Source organism: Ambystoma mexicanum, chromosome 6p, assembly GCF_040938575.1.
Source record: "Ambystoma mexicanum isolate Mex_15411 chromosome 6p, UKY_AmexF1_1, whole genome shotgun sequence".
Taxonomy (NCBI): domain Eukaryota; kingdom Metazoa; phylum Chordata; class Amphibia; order Caudata; family Ambystomatidae; genus Ambystoma; species Ambystoma mexicanum.
The window spans coordinates 1,309,696,422-1,309,715,664 of NC_090935.1; the positions used below are offsets into that span (position 1 = coordinate 1,309,696,422).

The following is a 19,243-nucleotide window of genomic DNA, read 5'->3' on the forward strand; positions in this document are numbered from 1 at the left end:
CAAACGGCAAAATAGTATACCCTCTAACATCCTTATATGACGGGCAAAACAATACAAAGTGCTTCAGGTCTTCACTTTCTGCCCCACATGCTGGGCATTTAGAATTATCAGGAAACCGTGGCCACTTTTCCGTGTTTCCCCTCAGCTGTAGACAGTAAAATCTGGCCCGCGTCAGAAGCCACCTTTCCCTCCTTTTCGAACTACAAAGAAGGTAAGGCTGGATTTCATTCACCCTGCTTATCACAGCGTGGTTTCTATCAGAGTGGGTGTGAAATTCCATACCCTCTCTCTTCTCCTTCACCACCCGAAGTAGCATCTTTTTATACTCTCCCATTTGCCTCATAGACAGCAGACTGTCCGGGGGTGGGGGGGGGGGAGAGCTAGAATATTACTGCTAAACATAGAGTAATTAACATATGCTTACCACAGGATTTTACGCCAGTTTGACTTGCCCCTAAGGCTCCTAATAATAAAATGGCATACAGTGGCTCGCTCATTGGCCCAGAAAACGGAGCTAGAAGGTGCTCGGAGAAATAGCCCATTGGTCTTCCCGAAACTCCATCCCAAGTTACCTATGGACTGGGACACATGGGTCTGAGCCAGTGAGTCCCAAGAGCTGTCTAAAAAACTTATTTTCTTTCACCTGTAGCTCCTCTGCCTTTGTGTGCCCCCACAAGAGCACTCCATATAAAGTGACCGCCTTGATCTGAGCAGCATAAACCTTCAGAACCAGTTCCAAGTGCTGACCCTGATAGCAGGACAAAAAGCAGAAAATCCGGCCTGCATTCTGACTCATCTTTGAAGTTTGTTTTTTAACATGTACTCTGCCAGTAACTGGCTCTGAAAATCTGACCCCAAGATAGTCTAATTCCTTTACTCTTGGAATAATGTCCCCATTACACATCATAGGGTGCATTTTAGCGGGCCTCTTCCTTCCTACGCACCTCATTACTGCTGACATTGTGGTGTTGATTTTTAGCCCCAGGTTGTTCATGAATGCCGCATAGGCATTTATCAAAATCTGTAGGGCCCTTGGGATTCTGGCTATTAGCACTGTATCATCGTTGTTAGCCAGAACCCGGAAAGGCCCTCCCTCCCAAACTCGGGTAATCTGTCCTGGTATCTACTTGGGCCTTAAAAAAACATTAATATAGAGAGTGAACAATGTTGGGGAGAGACGTAACCCTGGCGTACCCCAAACCCAACTTCAAAGCACACGGTACACTGCCTCCCGGTCTACTACGGACACAAGCCTTGTTTTCCCTATGGGTTTCTCGCAACACAGCCAGGACTTCCTCTGGACACCCCAGGGATCCCAGCATGGCCCACGACTTTGATCTATCGACTTTGTCGATGTCTGTGCTGCGGCCCATGAATGCGAGATAAACCACCTCCCCCCTGCAAAATACAGAAATAGCGACCAATAAATACAGGTTTAACCCCTGTTCCATCGAACCCAGAACTGAATGTCTGAGAGTACTGTCCCCTCCAAAAGCCAGGACTCTATGTAACCCAGCAAAACCCTTCCAAATATTTTAAAGGAGGTATCTAGAAGGGATATAGGTCTATATGACATCAGGCAGGTGGGGTCTCCCTTTTTGAAAATTGGTAAAATAATGGCGGTTTTCCATGAGGGAAGGAAGTAACCTGATTTTAGACAGGCAATATACACCAGGGTCAACAGAGGCGCCCATAGTTCGATTTGGTCCAGAAACAAATCAGCAGGGATAGCAGCTGGTCCATGGGCCCGATTGCAAGCTTGGGCTTAATAGCCAGAGTAACCTCCACTAGTTTAAAGCATAGGGATGTGCTATTATTCCTTCCTTCCTCTGGAGGTCCTCTGTATCCAAACAGAGAGGCAAAATAAGCCACCCAGCCTTCTGCTGCCACATGGGTACCCCTTGATCCTTCACTAAGCAAGTGGGGGAGGGGCAGTTTAAACTAAATTAGCCTGTACCTTGAGGAAATACAGAAGAGAAAATCACAATGGTCACCTATGATAAGTCACAACTAGCAAGAGAAGGGGCGGGGGCCGGTGGGGCCCCAACAGCTATGATGATATCCTTTGAGAGGCTTCACAAAAAGACTGACAACATTTAGAATGCAATTACCACTGAGGAATCAAAGCTGGAGACTTTGTTGCCAAGGCTGTAAGAGGCACAGAAGTTCTTGAGGAAGATGCATGAGGAGGTGGCTACCTGGGGGAAACAGGAGTGGAGGAGCCAGAGGGAAATCTCACAATTACAGAAGTGAGATACCCAAACCTGGGCCTGGTTGAGGGCAGACTCGGGGATCAGCTGAACCCTAGACATCAGCTTACCTGAAGCCGCTGGACTTCCTGGCGTAGGCACAAAGAGTTAATCTTAAAAGCTTTGTGGAGCGTTTCATGATTACCAATGTGCATCCGGATGTCAACGCACGCATGAAGATTACGGGGCGTTTAGTATCCCAATGAGCGGTACTGTAGCGGAAACGACAACTAACAAAGGTGGAACAGAAACGTTTATGTCGGCGAAAGCGGGGAGCAGTGAAGACACATTAGAAGCTGCTGTCCAAAAAGTATATTTTTTTAAATAAAGGACTAAAATGCTATTTTTGTTCTAAAATGGAGCCCTGTTGCTTTATGATTGGCAATGAGAAAGGTTGGAAGGGAATTGATTGGTCTGTGTGAACAGGGATCAATCCAGCATACAGCTATGCTTAGGGCGATTTTGAATGATAGAACGTGCATGTTTACTAAAGTTGACACTACCCACGCTATATAGGAAGGAATACAATGGTACTGCACCTGATTTGATAAATGTAAGCACAACGTAATAGCAACTTATAGCAACATACATTTTGGATTTGTTCTGTGTTGGGATGATCAGCTTTATAGCCTGATCCTGCGACTCTCATTGTGCTGTCGAGGGCTGGGAAAGAAGGGGATGCAAGAGGAGGTTCTTCTCTCCCCCCTGATCCCCTTTCCCACTCTATAATTTCGGGAAATTTACTTAATTATGGATATATGTGTTGAAATGCCATGCATACCAATTTCCACTATGTTAAGAAAGTTGGGCACAGTTGGAGATGATATGAAGATTTTAAGCAGTCGAATTGAGCGTCAGTGACAAATATGTTTCTCTATCAAATCTGACAGAATATTTTAAATACAATAATAGTAGTAATCTTGTGATGCCTTTCTCAAGTATTCTGTATGAACGCTGACCTGTTGTGCTCATCTCTTTTCTTCACCAGGCGTCACCATTGCCCACATCTTCCCACCAAAATATTTGATGCTTTGGAGAAACCATGCCTGATCTCAGAGTATGTAGATCAATACCTGTGCCGCCAGTCGCAACCAACCAAGTCATTCAAGCCATGCCGTTTATACGAAGAGCCCACTACAAAAATGGATGGTTTGACCACTTTCAGGTGAGCAAAATGTAGAGTGTTCATGTAAAACCATCGAGCAGTTCATCAGAAAATAGAAAAACGTGAGCATTGCGTCTTGATGGGCTTTCCATAGAACATCAGATCATATGATGATTAAATACCATATTTTGGTCAAATTTGCATAATGAGGAATGTCTCTGATGTCAGATGGTAGGTGCCAATGTCATGGGTTGTTTGAATCCACCTTTCTTCTGGAGACAGTGGAGGTGGGATTTTTGTTTGCACTGGCTTCCACAGAGCAACAACAGAAGGAGCCATTACACACTTCATATTCAGTAATGCCTATGGGCTCATTTTGATGAGGTCGGAATTTTCAGCAGGGCAAACCTTGGCCACATCTGTGTCCTTCTTCACTGTCCGCTCCTCCGGTTTCTGAACATTTTGTGCCTGGTGTGGATAATCGGACAGGAACAGAGGTGGTGCTTCGGTTTCTGAGCCAATTTCCATTCAATATCCCTCAGTAATGGTGATCGGCTTGAAACACATGCCACGATATCTATGGATTCCACGTATAGGCAAAGTCATGGGCAGAATTCATAGAGGTCCATGCCAGTCTGCCCCAATGAAAATGTAATCTGATTGGAAATACTTGCAGATTCCTTACAGAGAGCAGCAAAATGTGCAGAGTGGATTTCCTGTTTCATGTCCACTTCCTCTAGGGAATCTGGATCAAAATGGCTTAGATGCAGAAAAACACACAGAGCAAGTGTGTCTGCATGTTTTACCGACATTTACGGCCAGAGCAAACTTAGAACACAGTTGGCTAATTAGTAACAAGAGTTAGATGAGGTCCTCAATGGGTTGGCTGCATATATTTTAGCCAAGGCCGTCCCTATTATATCCTTGTTATTGGATTGAAATGAAGGGAGTAAGAGACACAAAGATGCTTATTATGAGTATGGTGGAGGTTATGGGTCTCCCTCATAAAAGAAAGTGTAGTAGGGCAGAAACAAAAAAGGACAGTGGCGTTATGGCCAAAATAGCTGCCATTATTGAAAGGGGCATATAAAGGTGATATGGATTCCTTGGAATATGGGATTGTACTATTTCCAAAATATGTGCAAGTAACTAACAAAGGGTTAGAATGTGAGGTGGGACACAAACAAGGAGGATTTGCAGCTGCATTACAGGAAGGGAATTGCGGGCCTCCGCTAATTAGTGATTTTAGGAGGAAACAGGTCACCAAAAGACAAAATTAAGCAGGGTCAACATAGGCATATTGAGAACCCGAAACCTGGCTTCCAGTTTGAGAAAAAACATTGTGAAACTATGCATGAATCCAACAAAAACACTCCTGGATGTTTATTTCCTGGGGCATTTCACACTGTCTCTTCATTCTGTGCAGCTCTGGGAAAGATCGCGTATCTGGGATGCAGCAAAATATTTTCCAGTATACATGACTAACTGCTTTCTTGTTTTACATAACTTTCACATTATTTTGTTTCTCATTATTATATCCATCAAAACTGGTATTCAAAGACAAAACTGAGGAAAATCCTGGCACCTCTGACGCCCTACAACCTCATTAAAATTGATACTTAAATCACTACTTTAATTATTATTTCAGCAAATAAAGAACATTCCATAGCAATCAGTGTATCCCAAACAGGTTCAGGGGTTCAAGTGGCACTGGACATGGTAAGGCTTAGCTGCTAAGTGATATATATTCTAGTAAAGGAATAGTTGGGTCCATATTGGGAGGATATCTTGGGGGTAATGTGAGAAACCAAAGGGTCTTTCACCCGCTAGTCCTCAGGGACTTGTCATCCAGGTGGCCAGGACACGGCCATCACTTTTAGATCCAGTTCCTCGGGGTGGACCAGTGCGGGAGGATCACCTGGGTGATGGGTCTTCGAGGAGTTGGGGTTAGGCAGCCGATGGTGAGACACAGTATTCCCCCTACCTTTGTTTATCTGATCCATCCTATTTTTTAGGATCTTCTGAAGTCTCAATCTCTGCCCCCTTTTTACGCAAACACTGGGCTGAGGAAGAGGGTGACTGAGAGTAACTAGACTAACTCTCTCACATCGTACTGGACATGTCCCATTAATTGGGTCAGGCAAAATCAGGCACTTTCCACTAAGTGCATACACCCAATACCAGTTAGCTCTCCTCGCACAAATAAAAGGCAACACCTAAAGACACACTCTGAGCCAGGCGGAACACGAGTACGAGCAGAACTTCCGGGACAAAGGCACACCTATTGGATCAGAGCAACGGACCAAGGGACGAGAGCAGCGGACCCGAACACCCCAAGGGTTCTCTACTGGAGGTTGTTGCCTTCGAAAGACCACGAAAGACATGTGGAGATGGCCAGATCCCACAAGTGAAGATTGCATTGTGTTTCAAGGATGCCAGCAACCCTCCCAGGTGAACGGCAGAGTTGAGGAGGAGAGGCCAAGCCTGTGGTACTAACCTTGACTCGTGAATTGGAAATAGCAAAACAAGAAAGAGACACACACAGCCGTGAGTTGGCAAGCGACCCGAGAGACCGGTGTGTGTTAAAGCGAATGAAGTAGCAACATTATATCGCAAGTGAAAGCTGCAAGCGTGTGGATGATACGCGAAGAGAGGCAGACCTGTGAAGTAACTTTGAAGTTAAGACGGCTGTGAGATCAGCAATACTAAATAACGGAGTGGTACAGCGAAAGGGAGCAGCCCACTCGAAAGTCTCTGTCAAAGGTACACTGTTTCAAGCAATACATCAAATGAACAGCAAAAGTGAAGAAAGACAGAGTAAACATGAATTTTGAGTCAAAGTGGTCCTACGGTGGTCTGTAAAGGGAGTCATGCATATTCGAAAGTGTTTGACACCCGAAAGTGGTCTGAGTCTGATTGAGGGAGACCTGAAGTATAATAAGCTTGTGGAAGTGAGCCCCCTTGCACGTTTGTGTTCAACTTTGATGAGAGAGGTGCAAACACAACAGAGAGGGACCTACGTGAACTGTGTGGTGAAAGGAGGACCGAACAGAGGGGGACCTTTGGGTACTTTGTATTGAAGTACAATTTTGAAAGTCTAGAAAAGAGACTTTAACGTGGACGGCCAGGTGGGCCTCACACCACGGTTTGGAACTGTTTATAGTGTTGGAAACCGAGCCAGAGTGTGTCATCCTGCCTACAGGGAAAGCCTTAGTCTGTGTGGTCTAATGTGGGGAGGAGAGCTGGTTCAACCGCATTTATTCTTTGAGCACTGATTTTTCCTTTACATACATTTCTCCTTTTTACACTTTTTGTACAAGAGATAGTGCGGGTATTAGGTTTTATTAGCATAGACCCTTTTGATTTGACAGGCTCCACTAGGACTGTTTTGTTTATCGTTTGATGGTTGAGATTACTCCCATCTTATTATAGGACAAAGTAGTAGTTTCTCCAGCCCCAACATTTTCAAATTGTATCCATTGTGCCAGTGTCATACTTGTGTTACCATGCCCCCCCCACTACACTAAGCTGAACTCTGCAATATTTGAAAAACCTTTTGGCCCATCAAAGGAAATCAGTATTTTGATTGTCTCCATGTCTTGCATGGGGACTGTCAGGTTCAGAATCTCGGACTTGCCAGTACTGACCTTGAACCCAAAAACCCTCCTGTACCCCTCAATTCTACGGATTCTCCTGTTTGATTCAGGGCCATGAATATATAATTGACAAGCAGGCAGACCTTGTGCCCTGCTAACCCCCAAAATGTGATTATCGCTACAGATTCTTTTTTGTAAAGGGCTCCATAATGACAATAAACACTGTTGTCCTGCCACGTCCCTCTGGTTAGCTGAAAGTTAACCATAAGTAATCGATTTACAGCAGTCTTGGATGTAGGCTTTTTATAATTGTCTAGCTTCGTGAAAGGGACAAAGTTAAATTTCCACAGTACCTTTTTCTTGGAACCCCCAAACCACCCTAGAAAATGCTTTCTCAGCATCACGCATCAATGATAAGGTATAGATCAGGTGCCCTTTTGGCTTTGTCTATCACATGAAGCATCAATCTGATGTTATCAGATATGTTTCTTTGGGTAACAAAACTTGATTAGTCCTGGTCAACCTGGTATGGTATGATGAATTATTTTCTGTTTGCTAGTATGCATGTGAAGGTTTTCACCTCTAAATTAATGATCACTATTGGATGGTAAAATGCATTGTCAGCAAGGTTCTTGTAATATTTGGGGATTTTACTGATGCAAGCCTCTACCATCAAAAGGGTAACTGCCCCACCTTATAGAATTGTACAGGTCTAAAAGTACTTGGTATAGCAGCGGGGTCAACAACTTGTAAAAGGGAGTGGATTGACATCAGGTGAAGGGCTCTTATGGGTATTCAAATGTCTAAAGACATATTTAACTCCCTTCTTTGTTGCAGAACACCCACGTCTCACTGTTACCTTAAGGTGGCTCATTGGCCCAAAGTATGTTTGTTGTGTTTTGCCATCTGCAGCCTCTCACTTGGAAAGTACTTGAAAAAGTGCATGAAAGGCTTTAGGTTTATGGGTCTGTTACCTTTCCTAATTTCAAATGGTACAAGGCTCTTTTAGTTCTTCCCCAGTAACCCGGTCTTTCACGATAAATTCATCCAACCTCCAGGTTTGTGATCCGGTCCCCAAGAGAGCCTCCAAAGGGTTGTGATCTGCAATTTTGCCTTGGCCTTATCACAAGCTTCCCAGTGCTACTGAGTGGACCCATGGTTAAAAAGACCTAATCCCCAATTATGTGTGATGCACATGTGAAAAGTGGACGCAATCAACCCTTTCTGGTTGAGGCACCTGCCATGTGTCTACCAGGTATGTTTCAGCTAATGCTCTTATCATGGATGGAGCGGTGTTGCCTGCTTTGCCAGTCTGCGTTTGTGAGCAACTATCTAGGGCTGTTTCCAGGCCTATGTCTCCTGCCACTATTGTCTCACCCTGCTAAAGCCCTCATAAAACATTAAGAAATTCCATTGTGAACTTTTCCTGGCCTATATTTGTGACGTTGGAGGTGAAAGTGACCCCTCCCATAACTATCAACTAATTGACCAAAAATGACTGCCTTCTTTTCCTTTTTATGATCACGTACCTTGAATTCAAGATTTTTGTGAAACAGAAGTGCCACTTCGCTTTTTCTCCCTGTGACAGGAGGAACATTGTGCCCTTGTCTTAGCCTGCAATAATCTTACTTCCACAGATGGGTATCTTGCAATGCCCCTTTCAGCTTGAGGTGCCAGAAAAGATGCAACTTTTTTTGTAAATCATATTTTAAAAAGCATTCTATAAATGTGGCGCAATACATCATTTTCTAACTAAATCCATTGTTTCTCTGGTGTATTCCTCAAAAAGTAAACCACAATCCTCAATGGGGCTGCTATAAAAGAGCATTCCATATCTGAAAGCCCAACCCCACCTAGGTCTTTTCAAGCCATCATGGCTCAGAAAGCAATCCTAGCCTTGCTTTCGCCACATAGGAGCCTCCATTCGTCCTGCCTAGGAATGCTTTCAGGATGTCTATGGGCAACATTGCGAAGAGGAGCCTGGGTGGGATGTTCCTTTTTATAGTTGTTGGTGTACTGTGAGGGTTCAGAAATGTAAGACAGACAAGTTTTGGATGATTTCTCAATAAATGCCATTTTATTTAATCATATGTTTCAATAAACGCCTCACTATCTCTACCCTGATGAGGATTTCCCTGCCTAAAACAAACTGAAGAAAACACTCTAATAAAGGATATCTGGCCCTCACACTTGTACATACAGACTCAAGATACCCTGAAGGATGTAATTCTAACTTTTCTCCTTTTGGCTTTGGCAGTGTGAGTTTTTATACAAGCTTTAATTATATGGAACAATCACAATCAACAAGCTTTACCTTTGAAAACATTGCATTTGCCCTTTCTCTTCCTGTTATCCAGCTTAGCTTAATTGTATGCCTTCCTGATAGTCGCTTTTGGCAATGCTTGTTCAATTCTTGACTTTGGGCAATGCTTGCACCATGCTTGGCTTGGGACAATGCTTGCACCACTCTTGGCTTTGGGAAATGCTTGTTTGATCCCCGGAACTCACAATCATTAAAGTTATGTCACTTAAATTCAATGCTACAATGTTGTCTGCTGCTTTACAAATTATTCTTCAGATAGCCTTCACTTTATAATCACTTTTAGGTAGATGTGATTAGTATTTCAGCTGTGTTCTTCAGTTTAATATTGAATGAGTGTTATTCAAGTAGTTTCACTCATACACGAGTGCTACTTTTGTTACAATCATTGTCCGACAATTAACGGTCAGAATTAACGGTCAGGTTTACAGCAATTTTACTCGCACGCGAGTGATTCTTCTTTGCTACTGTTGCCTGCCTTTGTTACATGCAAGGGATTAGAAAGCTCGTTAACACTCACCGGCTTCTGTCTTTGATCCTTTCCCATGCTGCAGGACTTCCACTGCTTTGGCTTGTTCCGAACGGACGTACTTCCCCGCTGAAGTTGCCTTCGCTCCCACCTATTAAATACAGAGCTTGGCTTGTTGCTGAGACCCCCTGGTGCACACCAGCCCCCAGCCACGGTCTCCAGCACCTTTCCTGCTGCACAGTCTCTGCAATTCGGTTCACATGTGGGAAAGCCTTCTTTCTTCACGCTTCCGGTTGTGCAACCTCTGCACTTCAGATTTATAGGGAAAAGGAACCTCTCAGGACCGGTATCTGGAATCTGCCCTGCAGTGCTCCCGGCGCCCTCGCTTTCCTCCAACTTCTGCTTGGACTGTCAACGATTAGCCTGATGCTGCTCGCTCCTTCTGCAACTGCTGCTACTGCTCCGTCTCTAACTTCAACTTCAACTGCTACTAATGGCCTACACCTGAGGGGGCCTTTTAAGCCTCTGTGCCTCCCTCATGTGTGGGTCATTTGCCTTAACAAGCTGACCACTTCGGTTGTATAACTCTTGAGCCCTCTTCCCCGTCCCAGTACTTAGTGAATCATGTGACTTGAAGTCCCCAACAGCATTATTAGATTTTCTTTTTATTCTGCAATCAGATATTAGAAGTGTGGGATTTCGGGGAAATTTAAAGAAGGGCGTTTTTCCAGTCTTCCTGGCCTGTTCCCCATCCCACAGAACACCACCCCCAAGGTCAGGATCATGAAGCGTCTGCCCTTCCCTGGCCACATGAAAAGGGCCCCACGCATGGTTTCCTGAGGGAATAATTACTGATTCATCACAGAGAAACAACAGGACTGTACATCTAAGCATCAGCGTATTACCCTATCATTGGTATCCTTTCTTAAACTTAACCATTTAAGAGAAGTATGATCAATAATTAATTCGAATTTTGTGCAAAAACACACGTTTTTGCATTGAAGTGTGTGGCCAGTGCATTGCAGAGGGTCTGGGAGGGAAGAGGTGTGGAGATTGCGGAAAGGGTTGGCTAGTTCCTTGTAGATTTGAAATAGTTCAGCAATGTTGTTGGATGCATCAGAGATGCAAGCCTGGATGTGGGCCCTTTTCTTTGAGCGAATGGAGAGTTTGTATTGCCTTTGGAGCAGGTGAAAGGCCAGTTTGTCAGACCTGAGGTCTGCCACTTCCATTCCGCAGTTCTGCACTTGCATTTCAGGGCTGCACGTTCAGAGTCGTACCAGGTGTTACGTTTGGAGCCATGTTTCAGGCGGATCCTCATGACTGGGGCAAGAACATCAAGAGTGTTAGTGATGGCAAGATGGAGGTTGCCGAGAGCGCAGTCAGCTGTAGAGTCTGCAGTGGGGGGAGCTGGCATGAAGGTAGATGCAAAAGCAGCAGATGACACTTGTTTCATCAGACGGATGTTCATGAACAGGTTGGCAGGGCTGGGGGAGGTGTAGTCAGATGGCAGAGAGGACCCAGGTGGGAGGAGAGGAGAGAATGGTCTGACCAGGAGAGTGGAGTGGTGAATGAGGAGGAGAGCAAGAGCTCAGTGTGGATGATGGCATCGAGAGTGTGTCCAGTCAAGTAGGTAGGACCAGAGGGGAGAATGTAGAGGGAGAGCGAGGTGCAGAGGTCACGGAAGAGAGTGGATGCCGTGATTGAGGATTCAAGGTGGATGTTGATGTCACCAAGGAAAAGGAATGTAGAGGTGGATGAGAGGAGAGAGGAAGAGAAATCAGCCGATTTAGAGAGGAACATTTTAGAGTCAGGTGGCCTGTAGATAGTGGCAATGGTCAGGGAGGAAGTAGGAGAGATGACCAGGCTCTCGAAGGAAGAGTAAAGCTGGATGGGTTTGATGGAATTAGGGACCCACTCAGGGAAGATCAGGGCAACCCCACCGCCAGCACAATTAGGGAGCAGCATGGAGATAATCTTATAGCCATCAGGACGAAGTGAGTCAAAAGTAGTGACTGAGCTGGCATTGAACCACGCCTCGGTAAGAGCAAGGATATCGAGATAAATGTCTTCAAGGAGGAGGAAGATGTCGGCAGAGTGTTTGATAGCAGAGAGAGCACTAAGCGTGGCTAGATGCAACAGGTCACTGCCTTTTAAGATTTTCCGAGGAGTTGTACAGGGGGCATGGTAAACCAGTTGGAGGAGTGTGGATAGAGAGAGTGGAAGAAAGAGTAGCAGATGTGGGAAGGATGTTGATGAGGGACGGCAAGCAAAATGGGGTGCACAGATGTTGAAAAACACATCTGAATTTGATTGACACCAGAAGCACTGTAATGCAATGAAAAGAAGGATTAAGTAGGCAAAGGAAGACAGAATGATATAGGAAAACCTTGGTTGAACAGCTGTTTAGGTTAGTGGAAAAAAGCACCAGCAATGTCCAGCCATGGCTCACAGTTTTTCTTGAGTGGTGCAAAAAGTTGCAGAGGCCAAAGTTTGTGGGGTAACAGGCTGCATGCCTGATGTCTGTTCCATGAGGTGATGCAGGGGTGCAAGGAGGAGGGGGCCCTGCGAGCCCTCCAGGCCCGGACAGGCACAGACAGGGGCCTTGGTGGCGTGCCTTGATTAGGGGCTTGATTAGCAGCTTTGCCTGCTGACACCCTGATTGGCTGTGGCCACGGGCTGGCCATTCACTCTGGGCTTGCAGGAGAGGCACTCCTGTAGGACAGACCGTGTCGGCCATCTTAGAGTGGATCTTGTATTTTCTGAAAACTTTTGGTTATCCGTAGATCTAGAACTTCAAAAGCACTGTGGATTGTGGACAGGCGAGTAGGCCCGCTCAGTGAATCCTTGTAGAAGTAGGCCTGGTATGAGAGTAAAGCAGGTAGAAGTGGAAGTGCTGTGAAGTTATCCTGGCAAAGATGCAAACTGTGATTTATGGTGTTGAAAGGAGAGATAAGAAAAGCTGATATAAAGAAACTGTGTTTCTTTGAATCTTGTAAATTGTGGCAAATCATCCTGACCAAGAATATCATTGATGCTATTTGACGGACTGAAAATATCTGTTCAAGGAAGAAGGGGAATCTTTCTTTTTTTGGATATTGGATTATTGTAACTTTCCATTGACACATTGAAGTTACAAAAAAATCTACTGACACTCTTAGAAACCCAGATTTCCTTGTTTCTTTTTGTTGACCATTGGAACTGAAACCTGGGAATTCATTCATGTTATAAAGAAAGACTCAATATTACAAATGTAATTGTTGTTGTGAATTGCCTTATATTTTCTTGAGTATTTATGTACACATGTGGGAGGCAGATATCTTTTGTTAGAGTGTTTCCTTTAGTTTGTTTTAGGCAGGCAAATCCTCATAATGGTAGGAATAGAGAGGTGTTTATTGAAACGTATGATTTAATACAAATGCATTTATTGAGAAATCATCTAAAAGTTGTGCGCCTCACATTTCGGAACCCTCACATATGGTGAGTGGGATCAGAATCAATTTATACAAATTGGGGAACCCTAAGGTTTGAGAAACTCAGCAAAAGAGCCTCTACTCCCACTATAGCTACTGAACAATCAATTGGGTTTGATATATATACCAGAAGGGGAGAATTCATTGAACTGGGTGAAAGAGCTTTGATCCCCTTCGATTTGATTCTTATTCCCCCCACCCACAAGTTTACTTATGTCCACCTTGCCTCTAAATCAGGCCTAGCCAGGTGGCATGGTCTGGAAGTATTGTCAGGAGTGATTGATCCGGACTATAGAGGAGATGGTAAGGTGATGATGCAAAATAATGGAAAGAAGGCATACCAAATTAAAGCTGGGGAAAGGATAGCACAAGGCATATTGTAACAAGCTATATTTCCCAAAAACAGAAGACGTTAAGAATTGTGAGCAAACTGGAAGAGGAACCCAGGGTTTTGGAGAGGCTGATCTTGACCCCAAAGTCCCAGTTCAAATAGAAAGAGAAGAAGAGGTTATTTGAAATTTAGCTTTTGCTCAGCATAGTGATCCTTTACTAGCAGATACCTTAATCAGGTAACAAGTGAGGAAGAGGGAAGGAAGAAAAGTGGTCCTTTCCCAAAAGAATGGGTTGTTGTATAGAGGGGATTTATTCCCATCGGGTAAACCAAGAACACAGATTGTGATACCTAGGAGTCATACAAATATTGTACTGGAAATGGCCCATGCTAATTTTACCGGGGGTCACTTAGGAACAGCAAAAACGCAAGCTCAAATTGTGAATAGATCTTATTGGCCAAGTATTCATGCCAATATCAAGTTATTCATAAGCAGTGGGATTTATGTCAGAAGACCAGTACTAAAATGCCACCGCCTGCTCCTTTACAACCATTACCTATTACTGATATTCCTTTTTCCAGAATTGGGATGGATATAATAGGACCATTGGAAACATCAAAATTGGGTAATAGGTGTATATTTGTCATTCTTGATTATGCAAACCGGTACCCTGAAGCCTTTCCCTTAAGGAACAATACTTCACAGTGGATTTTGAAACATTTACTTCAATTTATTTCCCATATTGGGTTTTTAAAAGAAATGTTGACAAAGTTACTCACCATAGTAACTACCTTACTCCTAGTCCATAGTCCCCTTTCCTCCATACTTTTGGGACATTCCATCCATCGGGACGGGACATGAGTACTTTTTATGGCTATGGACTCCCAAGGGAAATATATCTGGAAGGCAACAGCAGTCGCTTTGCCACGGACCAAATGTGCATGAATGCCCTTTGGGGGCTGAAGGCCTTGAATTGCGTAGGCCTCAGAGATACATGAAGCTATTCAATGTGAGATGGAAGCTTTCGAAGCAGATTTCCCTTTTGGGCCACCAAATGTAACAAAGAGTTGTGAAGAACTTCTAAGTTCGCTTGTTCTATCGAGGTAAAACATCAGAGCTCGTCTGACATCTAGGTTATGTAAAAGTCTCTCGGTATCAGAGACCTGGTTCGGGAAGAAAACCGGTAAGGATACTGACTGGTTTATATCAAATTCAGAGACAATTTTGGGAAGTAAAGACGGATGAGTACGAAACAACCTTATCCTTGTGGAATGTTAGGAACGGATGTTCGACAGAGAGAGCTTGAAGCTCACTTATTCTTCTCGTGGATGTTACCGCAATCAAGATGGTCACTTTCCAAGAAAGGTACTTGAGGTTGGTAATGGCCATAGGTTCAAATGGCTTATGACACAAAGCGGTGAGGACCACATTGAGATCCCATTTTGGATGAAGAGACCTGACTGGAGGAAAGAGATGAAGATGACCTGTGAAGTGTCTCTTGATTACTGAGTTTGCCAGTGAAGGAGCAACAGTCTGTACACAGATATGCCGCAATGGTGAATAGGTATGTCCTGCATGATAAGACGTGGATGCCAGAGGCTGCAAGGGCTGATATAAAAGACAAGACACAGTCAATAGAAGCTTGTTGAGGATCAAGCTGCTTAGCTAGACACAAATGACAAAACCAATGCCATTTTTCTTTTGTACTGAGCCCTAGTAGAAGGCTTACGTGCCGCCTGAATTATGCACATATTATCCTCTGAAAGGTTAAACTGCACTAAGGACCTGAACTCAGGTACCAGGCCGCCAAGCTGAAGGAGTGTGGGGACGGATGCCACAACTGGTGATTGCTCTGGTGAAGAGGGTCAGAAATCTGCGGCAACTGATTGGGTTGCATACCTGGCCACCAAGGAGCTATGAAGAGAAGAGTGCAGTTGGAAGTGCTCCTACGTTTCCAGAGCGACCAATGAATCAATGGCAAAGACGGGAAGGCGTAAGCCTTCATGTTGTCCAAGGGATCTCGAGCCCGTCCCCCAAAGAAGACACTCTGAGACCGTCCCTGGAATCATAAAAAGGACGTTTCCTGTTCATTGAGGCTGCAAAGAGGTCCACTGCTGGAGAGCCCCATTGCTGGAAGTTCCTGGTAGAACCTTGCTGTTCGTCTCCCACTCGTAACTCGCCGCAGATTGGCGGCTCAGGGAGTCTGACGCAACATTGATGTGACCCGGAATGTGCACTGCCTGAAGCCAGGCATTGTGCTGGATCTCCCAATTCCAAATTTGGATAGCTAGATCCACCAGAGGAGGGTACCTGGTGCCCCCCTGCTTGTTGATATAGAAAATCACTGCGGAATTGTCCATGCAAATTCGAACCGCACTGTTGATGATAGAGGGCTGAAAAACGTTTAGAACAAGAAAAACTGCCAGTAGCACTGGGTAATTGTTATGGGACAGTCTGCCCTGGGGTGTCCACAGATCGTACACCTCAAGGTGACGTAGCTTCGCCCCACACCCTAGAAGGGAGGAGTCTGTTGTAACTGTGACTTGTGGGCAGGGCTCCTGGAAGGAGGTTCCCATCGAAAGATTGCTGGCGAATGACCACCATTGAAGATCCGCCGTCATGGAGGATGGAAACGGAATCATTTTGGAGTCCGGGTCCACGGTTTGAGACCAGCAGTTCCAAAGAGCAAGCTGAGTGCGCCTCATTATCAATCTTGCAAGATGTAGGGCTAACACGCAAGAAGCCATAAGGCCCAGAAGTCTCTGGAGCCACCAGGCCGATATGAGAGAGGACTGAAGGAAAAGCTGGCATGTAGTTAATAGGTCTACCATTATGTCCTCTGCCTGGAACACTCTGATGCTAACAGTATCCCAACGGAAACCTAGAAAAATCAGGTCTTGAGCAACCATCATAGATGATTTCCGCCAGTTCACTGACAGCCCCAGTTGGAACAGGAGCTGGAGGAGTGCCTGAAGATTGGTCATTGCAACTTGTGGGCAAGGACTGCGCAGAAGCCAATCATCCAATCATCTAAATATGTATATACATGAATTCCCTGCAGTCTGAGGAATGCTGCGATGGCCGCCATCATCTTCATAAAGACACGCAGTGCCAAGCTGAGACCAAACGGTAGCACTCGCTACTGAAAGTGTTCCATTCCCACTGAGAATCGCAGGTATTTCCGATGTGGGCCCCAGATCAGGATATGCATGTAGGCGTCCTGAAGATCCACCACACTGAGCCAATCCCCCTTCCAGAGAGAGGACCTTATTTGGCTGGGCGTAATCATCTTTAATTTCTCTTGGATTAGGAAGAGATTGAAGTTGGAGAGGTCGAGGATAGTGCGCAGGCCAGCCTGCCGGGTTTGGGCCCTGTTAACAGATGGGAGTAATAGGTCTAAAAGTAAAAGGTTCAACCTTTTTGAATGTGGGGCCGAAGCATTCACTTTTTGTCACCCGGTGGGCCGGCGGGGCAAAAGTGAACACCCTCACCCAAAGCAGTATATTCAAAAGCGATGGTGTGTGACCTTTGACCCAATAGCATCACAGTCACAGCCATGCAGTCCCAAAGATAGCTTTTGGTGTCGGGGCAGTGATCAAAGGTTAGTTTCTTGTGCTTTCTTCCAGTGTGTATGTGTTGATATTTCTCTGAAATAGTGGGGGCGACTGAGCGTAGGGAGGGAGTTATAACGATCTAGGGAGGGTTTGAAGGGGTACCCCCCAAGATTTTTTTCCAAATATGGGGCTGAAATTGTGCATTTTACAGCAGGAAAAGTGACCAAAAGCCATGAGTTTACAATCAGTTCTAAAGGGGAACATGTACATTCCATGTCAGCAACAGCAGACAAGAACATTGTAGAACACAACACATTTTAATGATCAATGTGTCCACAGTGTAAGACAGCACTGTCAATGATGTAACACATTGTCATGCTGGTTTTGCCCAAAATATGCCTCTGTAGCAACATGACTATGCTGGCTGTTCCCAATTTAGGCCAGCAGTGTCCTATTCTGCTAATCTGCAAGGAACTGGCCAATCCTGCCGCAGTCTCTACCTCTCCTGTTCCTTCCCAGGCCCTCTGTGCGGCACTGGCCTCTCATTTTGTCTCAAAAACTCAGGACATCCTGTCTGCACTCTCCTCCTATCCTCTCCCTCCCCCTACTCCCTGCTCCTCCTCTGGCCCTTCTGCAGCCACCCCTCCTCCCTCCTTCTCTTCCTTTCCCCTTTTCTCCGCAGACAAGGTTTCTAGACAAGTCTGATCTATGAAAGTCTCGTCGAAACAGGTTTACCCCTGTTCTTCCAAAACTTTCAAGGACCACATCAACTCCCTGGCTCCTGCCCTGGCTGATTTCTGCAACCACTCCTTTGCCACTGGAGTCTTCCCATCCCCTCTGAAGCAATCCCTTGTGCACCCCCTTCTTAAGAAACCCTCTGCTGACCTCACTTGCCCGACTAACTATCGCCCAATCTCTATCACTACCTTCCTTGGCAAGCTCCTGGAGAAACTGGCCATCTCCCAGCTGAATCTTCATACTGAATCTGTTGGTTGTCTTCATGACCATCAGTCTGGCTTCAGAGCTGCCAGAAGCACGGAAACTGCTCTCCTGAACATCCGTGAAGACCTGCTCTCCAACCTTGATTCTAACAACCCTTGCATCCTCATCCTGCTTGATCTCTCTTCTTCCTTTAATACTGTCAACCATGCCATCCTGCTCAACCGTCTCCATGATAACCTGGGTATAACTGGTCAGGCTCTGGCGTGGCTGGCCTCTTCTCTGACCGACCCTCCCAGGTCCAACTTGGGTCCTTCCTCTCCTCTGTCTTCTACTCTACCTCTGGTGTCCCCCAGGGGTCTAACCTTTCTCCTCTGCCTTAATGCCAGCAATACCGAGATTCTCCTCATCGGCTCACCGGCTCCCTCCTTCCCTGTAGCTCTCTGGCCGGCCTCTCCTGGCCCTCCTCCTGCTCCCACCTTTGAGACTAAAAACCTGTGGGTCATCTTCGACTCCACACTCTCCTTCTCTCCTCACATCTTTGACGTCTCTAAGAAGTCACACTACCAACTGCTGTAACGCTCACCTGATTCCCGCAGAGGCGCCGGTCTTGACTGGGTGAATGCCGTATCTTCAAAGGTGATGTGTAACACACGGTTGGCTCTTTGGGCTGGACCTCTGTGCACTGTATGTCTGACTCGAAGAGTAAGATGTCTGCAGATAGAAAATATGGGATTAGTGAACTGGGGTTATTGGGTGCCTCTCTCCTTTTCCCTTTCTCTTCTCCTGTAGAACCCCAAAGGTTAACGCCCTCACCTTAGGTAAGTGAACGCCGAGCTCTCCATCTGCCTCGGGGCAGGGTGCCGTAACCAGTTTCTTCACTGGATAAGGGTGCAGGCCTCTTGACCTCAGAGGACTGCTGTCCGTCGTTAACTGCACGAACGGTAAGTTCTGGACACTTCAAATGTCTTAAAAGTCTTTTGTAATGATATCTTTTGTTTTGCAGGGTTCCGGCGATGGCGGATGGCAGGCTGATGAGAGTTGAGGATCGAACCCGCGTGAGGAATAGAAGCGCCTGGAAGCACGTAAGTAAGCGCTTGTAGCCTGCTTCACGATGCGCACTAACTGTCCCTTTTATCTTGCAGGTACAAGTTCGGAGCTTTAGAGAAGCTGAAGGGTGCTGGAATACCCACTGGATTCGGCGTGGGA

At 45.5% G+C, this 19,243-nt stretch overlaps 1 protein-coding gene across 2 annotated transcripts in view; it reads left to right on the plus strand.

The window, feature by feature from the left end:
- SAXO1 (stabilizer of axonemal microtubules 1) overlaps positions 1-19,243 on the plus strand; it is a 704,683-nt gene that overhangs the window by 278,168 nt on the left and 407,272 nt on the right. For both annotated transcript variants that reach the window (XM_069625971.1, XM_069625972.1), the window contains exon 2: positions 3,238-3,414. In XM_069625971.1, coding sequence (XP_069482072.1) covers positions 3,238-3,414 — 177 coding nt within the window. The remainder of the gene's footprint in view (positions 1-3,237; positions 3,415-19,243) is intronic.